Source organism: Mesocricetus auratus, unplaced genomic scaffold (genome assembly GCF_017639785.1).
Source record: "Mesocricetus auratus isolate SY011 unplaced genomic scaffold, BCM_Maur_2.0 Super-Scaffold_2245, whole genome shotgun sequence".
Lineage (NCBI taxonomy): Eukaryota > Metazoa > Chordata > Mammalia > Rodentia > Cricetidae > Mesocricetus > Mesocricetus auratus.
In genome coordinates this window covers 643,243-666,782 of record NW_024429180.1, presented here as the reverse complement: position 1 = coordinate 666,782, position 23,540 = coordinate 643,243, and the positions used below count along the sequence as shown (strand labels likewise).

The window sequence follows — 23,540 nt, the reverse complement described above, 5'->3', positions numbered from 1 at the left end:
TGATAACACCTCACAGATGAAAAATTAGTTTTCTCTAGCTGAGACTACCTGGGTATACAAACCATTCTTAAATGCTAACCCCATGCTTAGCAGTAGATGGCCAATGTTGTTTTGTTTCCCTACTGGTCCTTGTATACATGCTACGGTTTCCCATTTTGTGTTTTTAAGGGATGTCTGTTTGTGTTCATGTTTGTCTCTGCATCTGTATGTGTTTCTTTACCTTTGGCTTCTTTCTTTTCTGTTTGTTTTCTACTTTTTGTTTTGTTATTTTTTTAATTTCTTATAATTTTATTTTATTTTTTAGATGCTAGATTCTATTCTAATGACACAGAGAAAGAAAGGGTGTGGTCTTGGGTGGATGAGGGAAGTGGCGAGATCTGGGAGGATCCTTGGAGGAGGGACATATTGCATATATATTGCATTAAGAAAATCTGGTTTTAAATAAAAAAAATAAGAAAAAGAAAGAAGGCAGTCTTCATTCTTGAAGCATATCCAATGTCTCACTTGTACTTCAATTAAGTTATGACCCAATAGTATCAAAGTTTTCTCTTACACCATCTACGAAGTCAAGTTGGGTGGGCGATCTGACTGCCCTAGAATATCCAGAAACAATAAAACCCTGTGGAAATGTCTATAATTGTCCTAAGTTTTTCAATTATATAATCTATACTCTATTTTTGTTTCTAAAGGAGATTGATATAACTTTCATAATCTCTAAATGTTGTGTTTCAGAAGTAATGTTTTAAAGTCATAGTAGATCATAGCCCCTTATTTTGGTTAGAGGACCTCTGCTCAGGAATTACTTTAAAACATGAAAGAGTAGTATTTTTATCTCTTCATATGTATACACAATGCTCACACAACAGTTCAACTTAAGGCTAGAATAACATGTAATAGGATTATTTGTGATAATTCTGTTTACGCCACAGCAGGTAATTCTCTGATCTTTTCTGTGGCCCTCATGCTTTTATTACATGTCTCAAACATGACCTACATATAGGAGAAGAGCTGGATTAGCTCAGTGGTTGGAGGTGATAATAAGTAACTTCAAAGCATCAAGCTTGAAGCATCCTAAAACCAAATTGAGAAATCCTGTAGATCGTCTGGGCTACAACCTACAGGTAGTCATTGCCAGCAGCAGGTCATCCCAAGGAGTTGGGCCACCTGTGTAAGCTTGCTTGTTTTGTTATTTTCTTCATTTTGATTCTTAAGAAAACTTTGAGACAAAGTTTTTAGTTTCAGTTCTAAAATTCAACATACATAACAATAAATGGTCCTTCTGGCAGAATAATCAATGAAAAAAAGTGCATGTATTTCTAATTAATTAATAGAGCATGGAAGCTTTAACCTTGGGATCTGATAAGAATAAATGTGAAGGAGCTGCTATTTAGAGTTGAAGGTAAGTTCAAGGGAAATAATTTATGTAGAATGGAAGGAAGTATGGATCTTTACAGATCATTTTAAGGATTATAATAAATCAAAGGAAATTTTACTCAGAAAATCTGAAGATAGGCAAATATTTGAAATTCCATGTGAAAATGTTTTTTCTTATATATTTATCATCATATGTTTGTAAGAACATAGTTCATTTATATTTTTCAAATAATTGACTAAAAATCATGATCTACTTAAAGCATTTGGGATAGTGAGGGTTTGCAATATTGAAAGAAGCTTCTCGTGCACGCGCACGCGTGTGCGTGCACACGCTCACACACACACACACACACACACACACACAACACACACGGCAGGGTGGGGGTTTACTTTTTTCTTTTTGCCCTAGGTTTGGTATCCAGAACTGAAAACTCTGGCTCTGGCACATGTAAAGTTAATGTTCTACCCCAGACCTACACTTGGTGCCCACCAAGCTTAGCCAAGAACAGGAGGAGAAATCCAGAAATCCATGCAAGCACCATTCCAACAAAGGACATTTGTGTCAACCCATGGAAGATTCCTGTGCCTGTGGCCATGTCAGATAGATCCATATAAAAATTATCAGTTTCTGGAGGATAATGTGTGTGACATACTCACCTTCCAATGGCTTGGGTAGAAAATGAGCTGCTGGTTTGGTTTTCTTTACTCTGTTTCCTTTCATAACTTGCCCTTCCTTATTTAATCCCAAAAACCAGGCTCTGCCAGACTCCTGTTGCCTGTACAGCATGGATGAGTAGATTACATAATAGTTTTCAAAAACAGACTCTTTAAACTTGCATTCAGGGGTAAAAAGTTCCTATTAGGAGAAAGAAGAGAAGAAAGTTAAAGTAGAAAACAGAAGGTCCCGATGTTTACCTATCTGCAAGAATTTTTCTGACATGATGACCATACAGAGTTGAGTGCTCCTGAATGCAGGAACACTATATACATAATTTTCACACCAAAGGAACTTGGAGAGTCTGCAACTGGTGGGCATATAAATGCAAGGATATATATCCTTTAATAAGGAAATAAAAAATGTAAGACAGGCATGGTAGCTCATGCCTGTAATTTGAACAATTAGAAGGATGAAGGAGATGTGTTGCTATGAGTTTGAGGACAGTTTGAACACAGCGAGTTCCAGTACAGCTCCAGCTACATAGCAAGAACTTGTAACAAATCAGAAAAACAAAAAGAAAAATTAACCATATAGTATTTTCAGTTAAGCAGAGCTTAATTCGGTGTCTAACACGTTAGCGTACCATAATCTATTCCTGATAAAGTTTACAAAAATATTTAAAATATTACATCAAACATTATTTTCATGGAAATAACTTTGCAAAACTGTAACAGCAAGGTGAACAGTTGCCACTTGGATCACTAGTGTTACATGGTGATAAATTTATATCAATGAGGAACAGATTAAAAGTGCAAACTAATGTCAAGACAATCAGATGGCATACAAGTTAGCCGCCAGAGGTATTGATGTGTGACATGCTGAGGACAGGCATCATGCTAGCTGATGGAAACCGGAAATAATTACACAACTTTACACTTTGGAGCCCTACTGAAATTGTTGAAGATAGATAGTAAAACCTAGCCCCGACTAAAAACCACACAACAATTTTGGAAAGAGTACACTGTGTTGACCAGATTCAGGCTCCATGTCATTATCCTCATTTGTTAGTGATCAGAAAAAGTTTTAGTACTATTATAAATATCACAAATATTGACAGATGATTTTATAACTTTATGATATTCTTATTTTGAAATAAATAATAATGAATATAATTTCATGCTTATTCATAAAATACATAATAATATAGCTTGTAAGCACCTTTTGGCAGCATCCAATTAAATAGAACTTTAAACTCGAACCTCCTAGTAGGAAACTATGGAAGATGCTTATCTAGTTTTTGTAGGCATAATAGATAGTCTATGTGTTATTTCATACATATGGAAACAAATATTCAAAAACATATTGTACTGCCACTTACATTTTTGCAACATTGCTGTACTAAAAGAATTTCACTCAATTTTCATTTCACCTGAAAAGATTTTGCTACTAAAGAAAATAACTTTTGTTTATCTGCTAGAAATAAATGTTATATACACATCCTTTAAGAAGAAAACAAGAAAACATCTCAGAGTTGAATTTATGTTAATTATAATAAGAAATGTGTTATAATTACATATGGAAGTGCCTTTGTATATTTGCTAAAAGATTGTGAGTTATCTCGCACTGATGGTGAGGACAAGGAGAACTGGTGGTGGAATGGCCAACCCTGTAGCTGTCCGGGCCCAGAACCAGAGTTGTGACTTGGGCCTGCCACAACATCTACCCCATCTGCTGGAGCACTTGAAGGAATCTGACCAGCAGACCTAAAACTGCAGGATCTCCACAACACCAGGCAACAACAGAATATTCAAGAAGAGTCCCAGTGAGGGTCCAGCATCATGGTATAATAGAAACCAGACCAATGGCTCTGAATGAATACTTGCAAGCGAAGATATATGGACAAAGGGTTTACTGCATTACTCACTGTGTCACAATGCAGCTTCCATGGTAAGATTTTTAATGGTTTCCTTTTAAATTTTGCTTTATTTTGCAGGGAACGGGTTCAGAGGCAAAGGGTGATTGCAAAGGGACTGAGGAAATGAGTGGGATCAAGATGCATGCTGTAAAACACACTGAATAAATAAAAAGTAAAAAAATGTGTATTATTAAGCAATATTTTCAACAGTATAAGTTTATTTGCTTTGCTCCATAAGTTTATTTCAACAGAAGTTAATTTTCCAAGGAGAAATGGATTCCATTAATTCAGATGTTTTTCATGACATAGATGACAGATTCTGTGATCTATAAAAGACATTAGCAAAACAAAAGGCAGGGTGAGCCCCTCCTGTTATTATTCAGGCATCTGTACTGGTCTGTCCTTGGGGTTCTGACAGAATACTCCCTCAGCTGCAACCACTACCTGTGCACATTAACTACTTTACCTTTTAAAAGGGCCCTTCCCCATTTAGTTTAGTCCCCCACTTTTTAATTGGATCCTTTTGTGTTTTGGAGACTTGCTTTTGAGTTCTTTGTAAATTTTGGAGATCAGCCCTCTGTCAGATGTGGGTTTAGTGAATATCTTTTCCCAATCTGTGTGGTGCCTTTTTGTCTTGCTGATTGTGTCCTTTGCCTTACAGAAGCTTCTCAGTTTCAGGAGGTTCCATTTATTAATTGTTGATTTCAGTGTTTGTGCTACTGGTGTTATGTTCAGGAAGCAGGCTCCTGTACCAATTGTTCAAGGGTACCTCCCACTTACTCTTATAACAGGTTCAGTGTGGCTGGATTTATGTTGAGGTCTTTGGTCCATTTAGACTTAAGTTTTGTGAATGGATCTATCTGCAGTCTTCTACATGCCAATATCCAGTTATGCAAGCACCATTTTTCTATTGTATAATTTTAGCTTCTTTGTCAAAAATCAGGTGGTCATAGATTTGTGAATTAATCTCAGGGTTTTCAATTTGATTCCATTGGTCTACCTGTCTATTTTTGTGGCAATACCAAGCTGTTTTCAGGACTGTATCTCTAAAATAGAGCTTGAAGTCAGGGGTGGTGATGCCTCCAGAAGTTGCTTTGTTGAGCAGGGTTGTCTTGGCTATCCTGGGTTTTTTTTGTTTTCCCATATAAAGTTGAGAATTGTTCTTTCAAGGTCTGTGAAAAATTGTGCTGGGATTTTGATGAGGATTGCATTGAGTCTGTAGATTGCTTTTGGCAGGATTGCCATTTTTACTACATTGATCCTATCTGTCCAAGAGCATAGGAGATCTTTCTATTCTCTGGTGTCTTCTTTAATTTCTTTTTTTAAAGGCTCAAAGTTCTTATGATACAGGTCTTTCACTTGTTTGGTTAGCACTACCACAAGGTATTTTAGAATTCTCAATAGAGGAGTATAAAATGGCTGAGAGACACTTAAGAAAGTGCTCGACATCCTTATCCATTAGGGAAATGCAAATCAAAACAACTCTGAGTTATCTTACTCCTGTCAGAATGGCTCAAATAAAAAAAACACCAATGACAATCTATGCTGGAGAGGATGTGGAGAAAGAGGAACACTCGTCTATTGCTGGCGTGAGTACAAACTTGTACAGCCACTTTGGAAATCAGTATGGAGATTCCTCTGGAAAATGGGACTCAGTATACCACAAGACCCAACAATTCCACTCTTAAGACATATAACCAAAAGATGCCCATTCACAGAACAAGAATGTCTGTTCCAGTATGTTCACAGCAGCATTATATGTAATATCTAGATTCTGGAAGCAACCTAGATGCCCCAAAACTGAAGAGTGGATAGAGAAAATGTAGTACATTTACACAATGGAGTACTACTCCGTAGAAAAAAAAAACAATGGTATCTTGAAATTTGCAGGTAAATGGATGGCACTAGAAGAAACCATCCTGAGGTAACCCAGTCACAAAAAGACAAACATGGTATGAACTCACTCATATGTGGATTTTAGATATGGATCAGGGGAGTGTCAGACTACAATCCCAGTGCCAGTGAGTCTGGGAAACAGGGAGATGCATGATGCCCCAGATAGGTGTAATGAGCCAAGATTTCCTGAGCAGATTGGGAACATCAGGGGAGGGAGAAAGGAACCAGGAAAAAGAGAAGGGGAGAAGAGGAGGGGAGAAGAAGGCATGGGGAGCAGGAAGGTTGAGTCAAAGTAAAAATAGAGGAGAGCAGGATGAGAGATACCATAATAGAGAGGAGTCATTATAGGCTTGAGGAGAGAGCTGACAGTAGTGAGATCTCAGATATCTACAAGTATAACACCAACTGGCAAACTAAGCAATAGTGGAGAGACTACATTAATTGCCCCTCCCTGATGATAAGATTGATGACTACCTTATATGCCATGCTGGAACCTTCAATCAGTGACTGATGGAAGCAGAGACAGATACCCACAGCTAAACACTGAACTGAACTTCTGGAACCCAGTGACAGAGATGGAGGAGTGATGAGCAAAGGGGTCAAGACCTTACTGGTGAAACCCACAAAGACAGCTGACCAGATAAGAGGGAGCTCTTGAACCCCAGACTGATGGCTGAGAGGCCAATAGGTGTCTGATCTAGACTTCATGAATGAAGTGTTAGTGAGGAGGCCTCAGAAATCTCTGGTGCCTTGGGTAGTAGATCATTGTTTACCATGGAGTATGAATGAATTTTGGGAGCCCATTCCACGTAGAGGGATGCTCTCTCAGCCTGGACACTTGGGGAAAGGCCTAGGTCCTGCCATGGATGTAATGACAGACTTTGGAGATCCCCCCAAGGATAGCCTCACCCTCCCTGGGGAATGATATGGGGATTGGTTGGGGGGCTGGAAGGGGACTGGTGGAGAGACAAGGAGGAGGGGTGCAAGAAGGATCTGGGATTGATATGTGAAGCATTCATGTTTCTAATTTGAATAAAATATATATTGATGAAAACAAAACAAAACAAAAACAAAAAAATAAATAAAAGGTCCCTTCCCACCTCCCATCCTTTCCCTCTCCTTTTCTCTCCCTTTCTCCCTTTCTCTATCTGTTCCTCTCTCTCTTCCCTCCTCTTTTTTTCTCTCTCTCCCTCTTTTCTCTCTACTCTCTCCTGCTGCTCCTTTCTCCAGAGGCTGGTCAACCCCCTTCCCTTTCCCCCCTTTTATGATCCCTTTTCCTAATAAAAAAATTGAAAGATGAAATGACTCCCCTGTTTCTCTAAGTTGCTTTTAGTCAGGGCATTTTATTACAGCAACACAATAAAACTTGAATGCCTCCCAACAGAATGATAAATCTGCCATATTGGTTGAAACTAAATCTTCTAGGATAATAACTTGTGTTATTGATATTTTCAATGTGGAAGAGGTAAGTTATTTAGTGGACACCTTAAGACTTCATACACTACTTTTCAGGTGTGTTAGCAACTTTTGTGTTTGGGTGAGTGTATGTTGGTGTATGTACATTTATGGATAAGCTATAACCGTCCATCAGGTTTCTTCCCTTATGACTCCATCTTATTTTTAAAGACAGAGTCTTCCCTGAACCTATAGCTCACTGTCTTGGCTAGAATGACTGACGGGGAGTCTGGCAGATCCCCAAATCTCTGTTTCCAACCAACAATAGAGTTACAGGCCCACATTGCCATGCCAGGTTTTTTTTTACATAGGTGCCAGGGATCTGAATTCAGATCCTCATACATTCATTTTTAGTACTTTGCTCATTAAACCTCTTCTGTATCTCCTGTTTGTTGAGCTTTGCCTATGACTTCAGAGGTAAAGACTGATTGGTACATTTTTGGCCATTTTATTCCTGACTAAATGATAAAAGTGAATATACCCATAGTATTCTTAGATGTTCTTATCTACTACAGTTTTCTTAAGACTTGTAAAGAGAACTGGAGAGATGGCTCAGTGGCTAAGAGCACTGGCTGCTCTTCCAAAGGTCCTGAGATCAAATCCCAGCAACCATATGATGGGTTACAACCATCTCTAGTAGGATCTGATACCCTCTTCTGGCATAAAAGCATACATGCAAATAGAACTCTCACATATAAAATAAAAAACTTGTAAAGAACTCAATCTATTCCTCAAATGTATCAGCAATGTCAGCGTTTTCAGGAGGACTGGTAGAACAACATATAGGTGGGAATATTTATTATATAACAGTGACATTTGTTATAAAAATACTTATAATACATAAATGGAAGCCAATGGAACAGAAAGTTACAGTCTGTATGGCCAGACAGCGAAGATTCAATCAGAGTTTGATTTTCTTTTTTATTTTTTGGTTTTACGAGACAGGGTTTCTCTGTATTGTTTGGGAGGCTGTCGGTCCAGCCCGGCCTCGAACTCACAGGTATCTGCTTGCCTCTGCCTCCCAAGTGCTGGGATTAAAAGCATGCACCACCGCCGCCTGGCTCAGAGTTTGATTTTTTTTTTAAGCTAAGTGTTTTTTAGGAAGATGATTCTATCTTTTTGGATTTCAATGTACATTTCTAAAATGAAGTTGCAATTATATAGAGGGATAAAAGCTACCTGGGAGAACTAGTGTGAATTAACTCATTTTAGAATACTCAGCATGAATTAAGTGTTCTGATGGAAGCTCTACCCCAGCCCCTGGCATCCATATACCCAAAGAGTCTGGAATGTTCTGGTGGAATCTCCACCACACCCCCTGGCATCCATATACCCAAAGAGTCTGGAATGTTCTGGTGGAATCTCCACCACACCCCCTGGCATCCATATAACCAAAGAGTCTGGAATGTTCTGGTGGAAGCTCCACCACAACCCCTGGCATCCATATGACCAAAGAGTCTGGAATGTTCTGGTGGAATCTCCGCCTCCATCCCTCCTGCATATCTCTATCCCCAAACCCTGCCTCATGTCAGAAACCCCACCAAACAAGTCTCTTCCCCTAGAGATGCCTAAGACCACTTCCATGAGGTAGTTAAACTGTTCCCCAGAAAACAGACTCATGGTTTTTCAGTCTCTCTTCCCTATCTCCTCTATGGGGAGTATCGGAAAATCATCTGGGGTCGTTTTACCCATTAAACCTGGGCTTTTTCTAATTCAGTTTTATTTGGTCTGATTTGGATTTCTGCATTGGCAGAGAGGCTTATTGGGGTACAGAAACTTTTTAATAAGTACTTGCTAATTGTTATGAAATAAATTATTCATTGTATACAGTAAAACTTTTGTGCATCAATTATTTCAATTCCATCAAATTCCACAGATCAAAATTCAATTATATGACTGGTCAGCAAACATTGCTTTACATCAAGTATTGAGCACATTGCCAGATATGACAACATGAATAAAATTAGTTTTTTAATTTTAAAAGACCATATAGTACAAACTACTTACGATATTCTGGCATCTCAGCTGATAGAAGGAATATAATCATTATAGTAGGTAGAGTGGATAAGATTATGACAGACTAGACACAGGAAATGCCATGGTACATTTAGATAACCATTGGCAGTTTACATTGAGATACAGACATCGCTGGAAAGAAACAGATAGTGATTTGGATGGAAAGGCAGGCTGGAGGAATGTGATAAAGGGTATTATATGCCATCAGAGTGACGAAACCTATTATGAGTAACATGACACTCTTGAATAAGCAAGAGAATAATTATGAAAACACAAAGTGATTGTCAGTGTGCAAGACAATTTTAGAACGTAAGTTACATTTCTACACTAGAGTGTTGACTCCTAATCTTTGGTGAAATGGTCTAGGAAGATTTAATCAGGGAAATACCATTTTTGTGAAGGTCCTTCATTTTTACTAAACTTATAATTCTAGAAACTAAGGTACTTTGGTTTAAAGAATTAAATCAATTGCTTCTCTAGATTCTTTTCTTTCCTACCCAGTCAGCCTCAAATCAAAGCTGTTCATACCCAAGACATGTAGCATTCTTTACCTGACTACTCACTGGTTACCTGCTAACTACAGATCACAAACAAAACTTTACAATCGCCTTGCCTTCCTCTTCCTCTAACATGTATAAAAATGGTCTCTCACTCTGTCACATGAGCCTGAACTACATTCAGTAGCCCTGCAATGCTGCCATCTGTGAAACATTTCATGAAGTCGTCTCTCAAAGAAGTACATCTGTGTTCCTTTCAGTAGTTAATGTTAGTATAACATGTAGAGAATTGATAAATGATATAAAAATTATAAGCAACAAAACTGAATTCTGAACTTTATGATATGCAAGATAAAGAAAACATACTATGAAAATTATTCAGGAGATAGTCTTTTCCCTGATGCTAATTTGTAAAGAGATCTATAAAAGTAACACTCATCAACACAAAGAAAAATATGTTCTTGAAAGTAGATACAACTCTAGTTTAGTATTTGAGTTCCCGAGATGCTTTAGGGAGACAGATGTATTGGGAAGTTCAGTAAACAAAACATGAAATATTGTAATTGATGAGATCAGGGATCATGTGGGCTTCATGATCCACAAGAGTGAAGAAATCCATCAAATGAGAGTGGCTGATAAGGATAAATCTCTATTCTAGACCCTGCAAGGGGAAACAGTGGGGGAACAAACTGAAGAAGCTGTGCATTTGCATGGGGAATGAAAAACTTACCTCTTGAGATCTGAGTTTTCAAATTAAAAAAAAAAAAGAACAACATTTTTGTTCTTTTTTTTTAACCTGAGACTACTGCATTGTGACTGACTCCTCAATATATTTCTCAACATGGAGTAGGTCGAGGGCTGGGAGGGACCCTGTGTACCTCCACTTTGATATCTTCAATGGACTAAAGAAGCAAGGACTCCAGACTATCTCTGAAGCTCTAATTTATATTTCTTATTCAGTCAACTAAACGGACTAATGTGACAGAATGCTGGCAGGGATAATACAAGAATGCTTTTTTAAATTTAAACTTAAATATAAACTCTTTGAAAATGCCAAAATGAGATAGATAAGGAATTAGATGTGTCTTTTTCTCCTCTCGCTTACCTATATTTAGAACCACCACCTTGACAACAACCCAGCAGTTTCATTCCCTCTAGAGCTTAAGTATTAATTTGTGCCCATGCCAAACTAAACTGTCAAATTATAGAACAGGAAAAAAGCACACCACAATGGAGACAGAAGTTTCGCATCTCCCTTTCTGTTGTGGTGGTTCTGGAATGAAAGCACCATCTGCAGTGTGCTTATTATTTTGACAGTACCAGCAGAATCCCTTTTCTTTATTCAGGAAAACACCCTGATGGGATATTTGCATGTGCAAAGATAGTCTGGGTTTTGGGTAAAAGGGGAGGATGCTGGGAAGGGATGGCCCATGTTCTACAAGTCAGGAGGGATGAATTGGCCACCAACCCAGGAGATTCGGCATAAACAAAAACAATGTCAGCACTGAAGGTGACCTTGAGTTGTGACATGTGGCATATGGTCTTCAGATTATCAACTCAAAAGAAGGTGACTTCTGCCTCAAAATGGAAAGAGATCATTTATTCTGAAGCCATGACTGACCATAGCCTGGGAACTCATATTTAGGTTACTCCAAATTCCAAATCCCAGTGCAGTAACAATTTGATGAAGATTTTTATAGTAACAAGAGAAACTCATGAATTGAGGCAGTTTTCAAATACCTTGGTGGACACAACAAGTAGATGAATAAGAGAATTCTCAGCTGTAGGTCCTGGACATTAGCTGTGGACATTTTTGGCCTTTTGATTGGTAGAAACATGTTCTATTAAGCTAAAACATTCCAAATGGTTTTATCTGTTAGTCACAAGGATGTTAGGAAAAACACAGAGGTGAACAAGGAATGGTTAGTTAGGTGCCTAATGACAGCCTCAGATAATTTATAATTAGTTTCTGGACCTGCAGCATTCCAATCTCCCCACCATGTTGGAAGTTCTTAATCAATTAATTAGTCTTGTAGAATGTTCAATACAAAGTGCAACTTTTTTTTCCCCAGAAACTATTTTTTTTCACAAGATCAAATCCAACTCTTGTGAAGCAAATATAGCTTCATAGTCAAAGGAAATAAGAACTTTTATTTGGAATCAAATGTTGGAGACATTGGAAACACGGGTTCAGCTAGGTTCTAGTATGAAATCAAATAAATGAACTTCCAGAGCCACAGAATAAAAGACAGTCATAAACAACATGTTCTGAAACTGTTGGAGAATGTGCAGAGTAACTCTGGCCCTGGGGGATGTAACACTCTAAACTGACCAAAAGAGCATAAGATAATTTAGCAGAAAGCTTTATGGTAAAGAGTAAAGACTTATTGCTACCAGAGAAATTTGGGGAATCCCACATTGGTGCCATATTTTACTTACAAAAATCTAGGACCCCTTTTGCTAACCAATAAGAGAAATTTAAGAACATATGCAAAAGGAAGGTTAAGAAAAAATTGCTAATGTTTGAATGAAAAACAAGCCAGCTAAACTTAAAACCTTGATAGCTACCTGCTGAGGGATGAAGAGAGGTAAAGGAAAGCCATGATATTTTAAGTTAGGGCCTAAAAAAGTCTGTGTGTTCAGCAATGGAGTTCAGCAAGATGCTGTAGGGCAGAAAGAGTAGGAAACTGACACATAAGAGAAGCCAATCTTCAGAAAGCCCAGATCTTCAGAAAAATTTTACTATAAAAGAAAAAAGAAGATACACAAAGTGTTATGATTTTCCATATTAGGGCTCAGGAAGTAGACTGGTCAGCACCAGAGTTTTCTGTGTCTGCCCTATAAGGGAAGGACTCCTAGGAAAGAAAAAACATATTATCTAATTAGAATAATAAATGCCCCTGCCTGCTATGTGGCTTGGAACCTCATGTCTCCATCCAGGGCTAGACAATATCTCAGATTCTACTCTGTTGACCTTAATGGGACTCAAAAAGTCCTAAATCTTCCCTCACTTTATGTGGTGATTTAAGTTCTTGAGAGGCACTCTTATTTCATGGAAAAAGAACAGAGATGGAATTCACTGTCAAGGAAGGAGGATTGTTCCCTAGGACCTCCAGAGCAGCTTGCTACTATCTGTCCAGTCACCTCACTAGCATTGTCTCCATTAAGAGTTCATGATAATCATCTTTTCTAGCCCTCCAACCTGTCTGCTGTAAGGAGTTAAGGAGTAGCAGGAATCATCCTTAAACATGCATGTCAGAACAATGACGTCTCTGACACTGACCACTGCCATCTGAGAAAATGTACTCTCTCTCTCTGTTTTTTTTTTTTTTTGATTCAGGGTATCTCTGTAGTTTTGGAGGCTGTCCTGGAACTCCCTCTGTAAACCAGGCTGGCCTTGAACTCACAGAGATCTGCCTGCCTCTGCCTCCTGAGAATGGGAGTAAAGGCATGTGCCACCACCGCTAGCCAAGTGTGCTCCTTCTTAGGCCTTTGGCCGCTCTCCTCCTTGAGGCTGCTGCATTCTAGATGGCAATAAACTCTGTCATTTGTACTGCATTTCACATGCCTCCTCTTTCTGTTCATAGAGATCACAGGAACCAGGGCCCAAAAGGAAAAGTCAGAGTTTCAAGTAGTAAAAGCATTTCCTAAAAACCTTGGTAGAGACATCTTATAGGCAGCTTTCAGGTAAGAAGGTGGTAGTGGGGTCTCTGTTACAGGTTTTAGATCCTATGTGATGTTCTTAAGAGTCTGAGCTTTCAGTAACTGATAGTCTAGCATATTAATATATTCTCAGGTGAGAGCTACATACCTACTAACATAGTTAAGGGCTGCCCAGGTTTGTTTGGCTCAAGATTTGTGAGTGACATTCTGACCCTACACGGTCACAGTTCTTTTATTATTATTATTATTATTTATTTTTAAATTTAAATTTTAATTAGAAACAAGGTTGCTTCACAAGTCAGTTCCAGGTCCCTCTCCGTTTCCCTCCCCTCTTCCCATGCCCTACCCCACCCCCACCCAATATCCCCTCATTTCCCCAGGGAGGTTGAGGCCCTACTTGGGGGTGTCCATAGTCGGTCATTTCATCCAGGGCAGGGCCTAGACCCTCCCCCAAGAGTTCAGGGTAAGAGTGCATCTCACATTGTTGGATGGGAGTCCAAAGTCCATGTGTATGCTTGGGATAAATACTGATCTACTGGCCAAGGCTCAACAGATTACCTAGGCCTCCTCACTGACACCCACATTCAGGGGGTCTTGGTCAGTCACATGCTGGATTCCCAGGCATCAGCCTGGGATTCAAGAGTTAACCCTTGTCAGGTCAGCTGTTTCTGGGGGTTAAACCAGCCCAGTCTTACAGTTCTAAATCATCCAGTCTTTAGAATCTTCAGCATGGGTGTGTCTTTTTCAAGAGCATTCAAATTTCAAATCTTAGGAGCAGAGAAAAAGATCACTTGTTCCACAGGCCCTATAGTGTTTACTAATTGGTCCTTTCCCAAAATAAGTTTGCCAACTCTGATTTAATGCAAAATTTGAAGATATTTACAGTCTACATAATTGGGGGAAAACTGTTTAATATCCAACTCCTAAGAGATAAATGCTCCCAAGTTAAATTTAGATTGCATGTATATTCATTTTTATATTGTACATATATTCATGTATATAAATATATATGATTTGAATAAAATTTTTCATCAAAGTTTGATGTTAGGGAAACCTAAATATCTTTCCCCTCTGAGTGTGGGCTTCCTATACGAATGCTCCACAGCCACAGATTCTTAGTGCTGTGTAAATTGGTAGAGCCTAACTACACTTTGCTCATGGAGCATGTTAGGTCTATGGAACCTGAAACAAATGGCCAATTTGAAGTTGCCTATTAACATATTGACATGGCCACTGACCAGCTCTCCCAGAATCACTCAGTATGTATGTAGCTCTGCCCAGCACTTCTCATCCTATCCCCACCCCCACCCTAAACCGATTCCTCCCAGGAGCTTCCACTTCCCTTTCCCCTGGCAATTTTGTCTACCCCAGTTTCTTGGCCTCTTGGCCCTGACTGCCTCTTCTCTTGCTATTCCTCCCCTTCTTTCCTCTCATGGTCTGATATACATATATAGTCTGCTGGCCATGTTCAGCCTGGATTCTTCCCTCTGCCTGCTTTCTCCCTATTATCTCCCTACTCTATACTTTAGGAGTGGTCATTATTAGCATTCAGGCATTATGCTGGTCCCCAGTCACTTGGCAGAATGCCTTTTGCCAACACTCAGGCAAATACCAAGACAGCCTCAGAGTCTTGCAGCCAGGCATGCACCTGTCAGTATTCAGCAAACACTTACTCATTCAGTGAGCCCTACTGCCCTCCTTCACCATGCCATACCTTGCATGGCTGCTTATGGCTCTGCATGCATGTACAAAGGGCCCCTTTTAAAGTAAGCTCTGCCTCTCTCCTCACCACTTCTGTTTCCTTGTTGACATTCATGACTCCCTCTTTACTCCCCTTTCAAAATACTTTCATGTGGGTTTGTTGCATTTCGTGATTCCTTCTTTCTGCCACTGCTAAACTATAACAATCATGTCCTCCTTTTATTTCATTTCTTCATCCATAGTAAAAATTTTCTACTATCACCTTTTCAAGGAGAAAAATAGTTTTTTGATAAATGTACATTTCTTAAAATAAACAGGACATAAAAAACAATTTAAAAAAGAGAATAGAGGGATATACTAGATATACAGTAGCAAAAAGTATATCATATATTCATGATAAATATTATTACCAAAAATTTTGAGGAACCCCACCTGAGATATTACATGTTATAGGAAAAATCTGGGTTCCCTTTTTTATAGTTCTTAAATTCATTGGTAAAGTAATTTAAAAGTGGAGTTTAAAAAAAGATTTGAGGCTGATCAAGGTATCCCTCCATAGGGAATGGGTCCAAAAAGCCTGTTCATGCTTGGTCTTGCCCCGAATGATATGACAGACTTTGATGATTCCTCATGGGAGGCCTTATTCCCTCTGAGTAGTGGATGGGGGGGTTGGGTGGGAAGAGGGTAGGGGAAGTTGGATGAAGGGAGGGAGGCGGAACTGTGATTGGTATGTAAAATAAAATAAATATGAAACATGAAAAAAATGAATAAACTGTACTTAATTATCAAACAAACAGGAAAAAGCTTGAGGAAAGTTTCATTAGGTATTAAAAGAAAAACCCCAGAGCAATGGGATGTAAATCCTGACAGTTGCCTGGGAGAGAGAGAGAGAAAGAGAGAGAGAGAGAGAGAGAGAGAGAGAGAGAGAGAGAGAGAGAGAGAGAGGCCACCTGTAGGCAGCTACCTAGTGGAGATCAGGATGGCAAAGAAAGTGAAGAGACATATGAGCAGCATCCAGAAGAGAAGACAGAGTAGAAGAGTAGAGAAAGGATAATGACTTTCTGAGTGAGGGCTTCACTGAATTATGTTCTTCAGTGACTGCACAGAGGACAGGATTCCTAGCAGAAAAGGAAACTATCTCAGGAAAGGGATAATTATTCCTTTCATCTCTTTAGCATGGTTTAGGGTGGATCTGCCTTCCTGGACTATGGTTCCATTATCCGGTGCTTGACCTACTCAGCTGGAACACTTATCTCCATCCATCCCAGAAATTCCAGAAGGAAATTGTTTTCTCTTCACTGCTAGGATAACAATATCAGCCACTAATGCATTATACCCATTTCCAGAGTCATCAAAATGTACCACCCTTTCGCTTCCCAACCCCAGTAATGACCTTGACCCTGGATTTCTTAGAAATTTTATCCTTGAGCATTAAATAGACATCTCCGGTTCTTAAAAGAAAATGAAGGATATTTTACAAATATCAATCATATTAGTTATCAAATATATAGAACTAAGAAACAATTTTAAACTATGTTTTGAGTAGTAAACTATCCTTATTTATAACTACAAATGGAACCAAAAAGTGAAATAAAATGCTAATTGTTATCAGAAGCAAGGTACTATTTAATTATTCTTAATAGGTTTCAAGTTAATTAGACTAACTTCAGATGGAATCCTAATGGCCCATTCAATTTGAAATCTCCATTTTTTTACTCCCTCTTTTTTTGTCTTGGAGATGTGGTCTACTAAGGTTAAAATGAGGCCAACAAAGATTTATCTCAACCTCTGTCATTCTCTACAATTTATAGTCAATCAGTTATATCCCTTAGCACTACTTTTCTGACAGCACCTAGCTTCAAAATGGAATGTACAGTACTCTTACCATCACCAGGAATAGTCTGAGCACTCAGAAGATATAGTCATGGTATCCGAAGCAGGAAACCTCTGTAGTTAACACTTTAAATCAGCCAATTAAGTTGACTGACATGTTTTATCTCTCTGGAACTCTACATACTCAAAACTTATAATACAGGGCTTTGAATAGCATTTAGAGTGAAAATTAGTAAACTCTGTGGATGGTATGTATGCATATATATAAGTGTATGTGTGTGTGTGTCCTTTGAAAAATGGACAAACACATATGTGCTACAAAGTACACAGCTTTTATTTGATAACAAGACCCAATGAATTTAAATGAATCATTACCAATAAACCAGGTGGCCAGTCAAATGCTTTTATGCAAGTAATTTTCAAGTAAACAAAATTGCAAATAAAAGCTTTGTTTTTTCATCTGTAAGGATGACACTTGAAATTTAGAAGTTATATATTAAAACATTAATTTATCTACTACATGCTATACTAACTTAGTTTAGTGCTTAAAACTAACAACTTATTTGATATAATACTTAACTCATTTAATATAGATAAATCTGAAAATATACACTATATCCACATATTTAGTGTTTAATTATACGTACATATATATTTTACCTTCTTAACCTGTATTATCCAGCAACCATTAGTGATGCACAATTCCCATACTACCACAGACTGAAAGGAATCAAGTAATTTGTATGCATTCTGAAGCTTAGAACATTATGGCATATGATCTCAGTGCCATGCAGAACTAATCACTATGTGGTCACATCATCCAACTGACAATTATTAAAGTTCACCACCTATTTTTTAAAGTCAACGAAAAATGTATAAATGCAGGAAAGTGAAAACAGAAATCCCATATATGTACAATATGTCTATAAATGATAAATTTAAATTTATAAATAAAATATATCCCAACTGATTCTATAATGTAAAATTTGTTTCCCAGAACACAGACATGTATAAGTTCCCTAAATTTTAATTCTTACATTATGAACATATAGTACCAGTACTGTGAATATTAACAAAAGTATCACAAATTAAATATTCTGGACAAAGAAGTGAGATAACCCATAAGATTCATCATCATACATTTGTCATACATTTTTAATATCAATAACAGTGATACTGAATGTGTTAATATCGTCATTGTGCATACCTGCACATCAGTTATTATTGTAAAGACTCTACAGGACCAGCTAACTTAATCTTCCCTGTAATTCCCCAGGGTTAGTGATGTTATCAACCCCATTTTAGTAATGGGAGACTGAGAGGAAGTGAGGTTGAGTAATTTCCCTTGATTTATTTATATTCACCAAGATAAATGTAAGAACTAATCTCTGCTTTTTTTCCTTGAAAATATTTATTTCTAATTATTTTTGTAAAATTGGCCCCAACTCTTCCTCATTTCCCAAACCAGTGGCTTTTAGCATGTAATCAGCTACATGCTTTCACTGTGAGCCAGGATGAAGATAGCAGAGATTTTACAAGCATTTGTTCCATGAGTATGTCCCCCTCTCATGTTCTTCCTCTGGTGCCCTGAGAAGAATCCAGAGACAGCCTGACTGGAACAAGGAGACACATTAGTAGTGACCAAAAGATCCCACAGAAAGCTAACCTATTCCTAGTCATATGGCCACGTCCTGCCAGTATATGTAGAAACCGTGCCTGATCACACTTGACTATAGATACAAAAGCAACGTAGTTTTGCATTATACACTATCATAAAGCAATTACAAGTTTAATTGAAATAGCCATTCAACAAAATAGGAAATACATGTGTTATACTATTGATCTCTACAGCTATATATGGAGCAATATGATGGGAGATGCCATTCTGTAAATCTGTCTCTTATTGGTTGTTGAATAAAGCACTGTTGGCCAATAGGGAAGTAAGGTAGGTGGGACTAGGAGTCAAGCAGGATTCTGGGAAGGAGAAACACAGGGAGTTACCATAGGGGTAAGAAGTCCGGACCCTTTTCTCTGGTAAGACAAATGCTTAGATTAACAATTATGGAGTAAATACTTAAATCAGAGCTAGCCAGTAAGAAACAAGCAAGGCCAACAGCTTCATAATTAATACAGCGTCTTGAGTGTTATTTGGGGACTACAATGTGGCAGAGGCCAGGTGACTGGTGGGGCAAAACCAAAGTGGCTGGCAAGGAAAAGGCTTCACTCAACAGCAATATAGTTGGAAAACTATAAGAATATATGACATACAGACAGCTGAAACGTGTCTCTGAAGAAACAAAATGAGAAAAAAGGACATACTCTTAACAATATTGTCTTTTATAGTAAGAAGAAAATGCTAAGTCTGATGGCTAATGTCAGCTAATCTCAATGCTTGCGATGTGGAGGCAGGAGGACTGGGCATTCAAGGTCATCCTTTGCTTTATAGTGAGCTCAAAGCCAATCTGTGCTGCATGAGACCCTACCAAATAGAAACAAGAAATGTAATAGCACTCAAAACACATTTCTGCTTCCATTTATCCAACCTGTCCATCACTTTTCCTTTCCACTGTACACAATGACAGTATCAGGGCTATAGGGATGGCTCAGCATCTGCTTCTGCCTCTGGACTGATGGATTTAATGTGTGAGCCATTACACCTAACTTAATATTCTTTTTACCTCTTTCCTTGACCCAGTTCATTAGGATATTGTTAATCTCAAAGATTGAAGGAGAAAGACCACTGACTCAAATTTATCATGGACAAATTAATTAGAGCAAGTTTTTTTTTCATTTCATGTACATAGGCTGTCTTCCCCTAAGGCAGGGTTCAAGATATCAGCATTGGATATGAGCAAGGTTTTTATAGCTCATGGGTAAGGGCTTTCAAAGTGAGGGATTTGGCAGATATATAGACTGGGAAAACAAGTTGGTCATAGCAACCTCTTGTGAAACAAAGACATGTTGTTGCAAGGTGCTTCAAAGGCAGTCAAAACATGTGGTCATAATAACCTTCTGAAACAAAGGCATGGTTGTCATTTCCTTGAATAGGCAGTACAGAACAATTTGTCATTAGCATTACAGGTGGGGCAGAGTCCAATCCTTGAGAAATAGAGATTTAATAATAAACAGGACTGAACCTAGTTTGTCTTTGTCTTTCAAGTCTAAGATGGAGGCAGGCTGATATATATATATATATATATGTATATATATACATATATATATATATGAATTTTCAATATGAAGTATTTTGGGGGAAGGGGTTGGCAATCATAGCTCCATGACTTTGACTGCAATCTCTTGGATTGAATGTGAGCTGTTTTCATCCAGATTTTCCTCCTCTGCCCTCCCATTATATGTCTATCCCAGTCCTTTATCTACTGCTTTAACATCTTTTTTTCTTTGTGTATCCACATATCTTCTTTCTCTTGACCTCATTTTTAATTAAACTTCTTCATAAGACTTTGCTCTGTTTTGTAACATGAAACATAAAAGACCCAGAGACTGATATGGGGGTTCAAGACCAGAGAAGTAAAACAGCCAAGCCAGTAGATCTTACCTCTACCAAGCTGGAATGGTAATCCTGTCTCCACAAATCCTCAGAGGCAAAAGCTCTCCATGCCCGTCTCTCCTGCCTTTTATTCCTTTTTCTGTCCAGCCATATTCCTCTTGTCTCTACATCTGTAGTTCTAGGGTTAAATGCTTGTGATCCCAGTTGCTGAGATCACCTTTGTGTGAGCTGTTTCTTTTAGGCCTGTATCAATTTTGTGTAGTCAGTGTGGCCTTGAACTAACATAAACTATCGTCTACCTCTTAACACTGAGTTGTGGCATTAAAGGTGTGTGTCACCACTGCCTGACTTCTTTAGTGTGTGGCTGGCTTTGCTTTCTGTATCCTCAGGCACATTTTAATAAACCATAAATAATATATCACCACAGTATTTAGCATATTTTGTGGAATTTTCTCAGTGAATAATCACATGCAGACAAAAGAAAACTACACATACAAATAATAAATGAGTCATACAAGTAAATGGATCAAAAATACTTGCTTTATAAAGGAAATTTTCATGTAAAGGGGGAAAGGGTACATATGTTCTAAAATATTCTTAAATTTTAATATTAATTAAATAGTGGTAATTTCCATTTAAGTGTTGGATTCTTAAAGACTACTCACATTTTTATTCCAACTAGCAATGCTGTCAAGATGATGTATAAAGCAGTGGATGGAGACATTTCTTTTTCTATCGATGTGATATTGCATCTGTATCATTCTGCTACTTAAACATTTATTGTTATTTTTGTTTATGTGAATATCTGTGCATGTCTGAGTGCATGCCATATGTGTGTAATTGCTTACAGACACGTAGGCATCATTCCCCAGGTACTGCAGTCATGGGACATTGTGTGTACTGGGAAGTGAACTTTGGTCATTTGAAATATCAAGAAAACTTTCAATAGTTGTTCTAGTTCTCCACCTCTCATTGGTTGTACTATTTAGTAAATATTTACTTGTAATGATAGCATTAGATCCATAAAGGGATTTAATCTTGTTCAGTGTCGAATATAGCATCTTACTCATGACTAGAACTATAAGTGTCTAATGAGAAGTGCTAACCTGGGGGTATGGAAAACAGAGGAAGTTTATGTACTGCAGAAACAAAATGCTGAGGGTCATTTTCCCCTCATTTTGCTTGTTAACCAGGAACACCTTGGCCATAATCCTACAGATTCTAGTAACAATTTATTTGATCACTTCAAAGGTTAGCACAAAAGACAAACATCAAACACTGAAAAGCCAACACCCCCTGAGGAAACCAAACCCTGAGCAAGAGGAATGTCAAATCCCTGGTTAAAGCAATCTACTCAGAGTGAGAGATGCCTTAGGGCTCACTTTTCTGTAGATTCAGTTCCCTCTAAATCATCAAGGTGCAATGTGATACTTTAAAAGAATTGGAGTTATATTTTCTTATTTTCAAGGTTGTGGTTGAAATTTTAAGACTTCAAAAAAGGTAGAAACAAAAGTTAATTAAAATAAGTTTTACCTACAAACATTCCATTCTTTCTAATCCCAGATATTAGGTAACAAATTGGAAAAATCTGAGTAAGTGAACAAGTATAGACAGATTTCCATTTATTTTATATTTAATGGCATAAAATCCATTCAGTCATTTATTGAATAAATATTTAACAAACTTCTAACATGTACTAGTTACTGCATCTGACCTGGAGATACCTCAATGCGAAGAAACTGACTAGTCTATTTTCTCTTAGAGAATATGGACTATGGAGGAATGGGGCAAATGCTTATACTATGGATCTTACTGTTACAAGTTTTTCCTAAAATGGAATTATTTCATTGAGATACCTAAAACTCAACACAGCATAAATTGGTAAACAAAGCATTAGACACTGAGGTTAAACTTTAAACAACAATGTGTATTAACTAGATGAAGAGCAGGGTAAAGAATGTTGCTGGAAAAGGTAGCAGCTTGTGCAAAGATCTGGAGGCAGAGAGAAAACATTTGAAATACAAAACATGGACAATGAAAACAGAAAGCAAAAGCATGAGGCTGGGAACCTTGTAGCTGGGCTTCAGGTGCTATTCATGAGCTAAATAAGGTGGTAATTTTTAAGGAGTTTGGGTCTTTCCCTAATAATGAGAAAACATTAATAGTTTTAGGATAGGAACATTTAAAAAATCAAATGCAAGTTTGGAAAGCTGCTTCATGCTAGCCATGAAGAACAGAGGAGAGCCAGACTGGATACAAGGATTTGGGCATGACTTGTACAACCCCAGGTAGGAAATGCTGTTGTGTGAGGGTTAGGCATTGTCAGGGATACAGAGAGAAATGCTTAACTGACAAAAAAAAATATTTCAGAGGTTGCAGAAAGATCTAAGACATCAGTCAATGCTATGGGTGGATGCTGCTGCAATAGGTTGGAATTGGAGTGGGGTTAAGGCTTCAGCCACAGTGCACGGGGTACTTGCTTGGGGAAATAGATGACATTTGAAATGTATTCACCACTGTTTCTGAGAAGTCAAATACTCGCGCCTTGTATTTGTGGATAAAATAAGGCTGAAACATGTAACACATTTTTCCCCTGGTGCATTCTATCCTTTTATAAAATTTTACCTCAATATTTATAGAGTATTTTCTCATGGTTCAACATGTATTTTACCTTAATGTGTTTTATGATGGGTAGATTTAAGTTCTAGGTCAGTTTCAAAAATTGATGCACTCCTTAACAAATGAAAATCACAGGTGGGTAAATATTATTAGCTGTAAAACTAATAATAAAAAGAATTTGAAAAAAAACTGTGCAAAGAAGTTGAAATAAAACGTTGGAATTTGGGGAGAATAGTTCTATATACTTTATTACTTATTTTTCTAAAGAAAATTCTCTGTCTGTAAAAAAACAAGTCTTCAATCACCTATAAGGTATGTGCCAGGAGCAGTTTATTTTTAAATTTACAAAGCATAACTCAGTGTGAAACCAACTTGAGTAGTTTGTGAAGAAGTAAAGTGTAAGGA

At 37.8% G+C, this 23,540-nt stretch overlaps 1 protein-coding gene across 4 annotated transcripts in view; it reads right to left on the bottom strand.

Annotated features, from left to right (window-relative positions):
* Positions 1–23,540, bottom strand: part of Fgf14 (fibroblast growth factor 14) — a 591,037-nt gene that overhangs the window by 7,641 nt on the left and 559,856 nt on the right. For all 4 annotated transcript variants that reach the window (XM_005079437.4, XM_021232634.2, XM_040738136.1 and 1 more), the window contains one exon: positions 2,032–2,230. In XM_005079437.4, the coding sequence (XP_005079494.1) occupies positions 2,032–2,230 (199 nt within the window). The remainder of the gene's footprint in view (positions 1–2,031; positions 2,231–23,540) is intronic.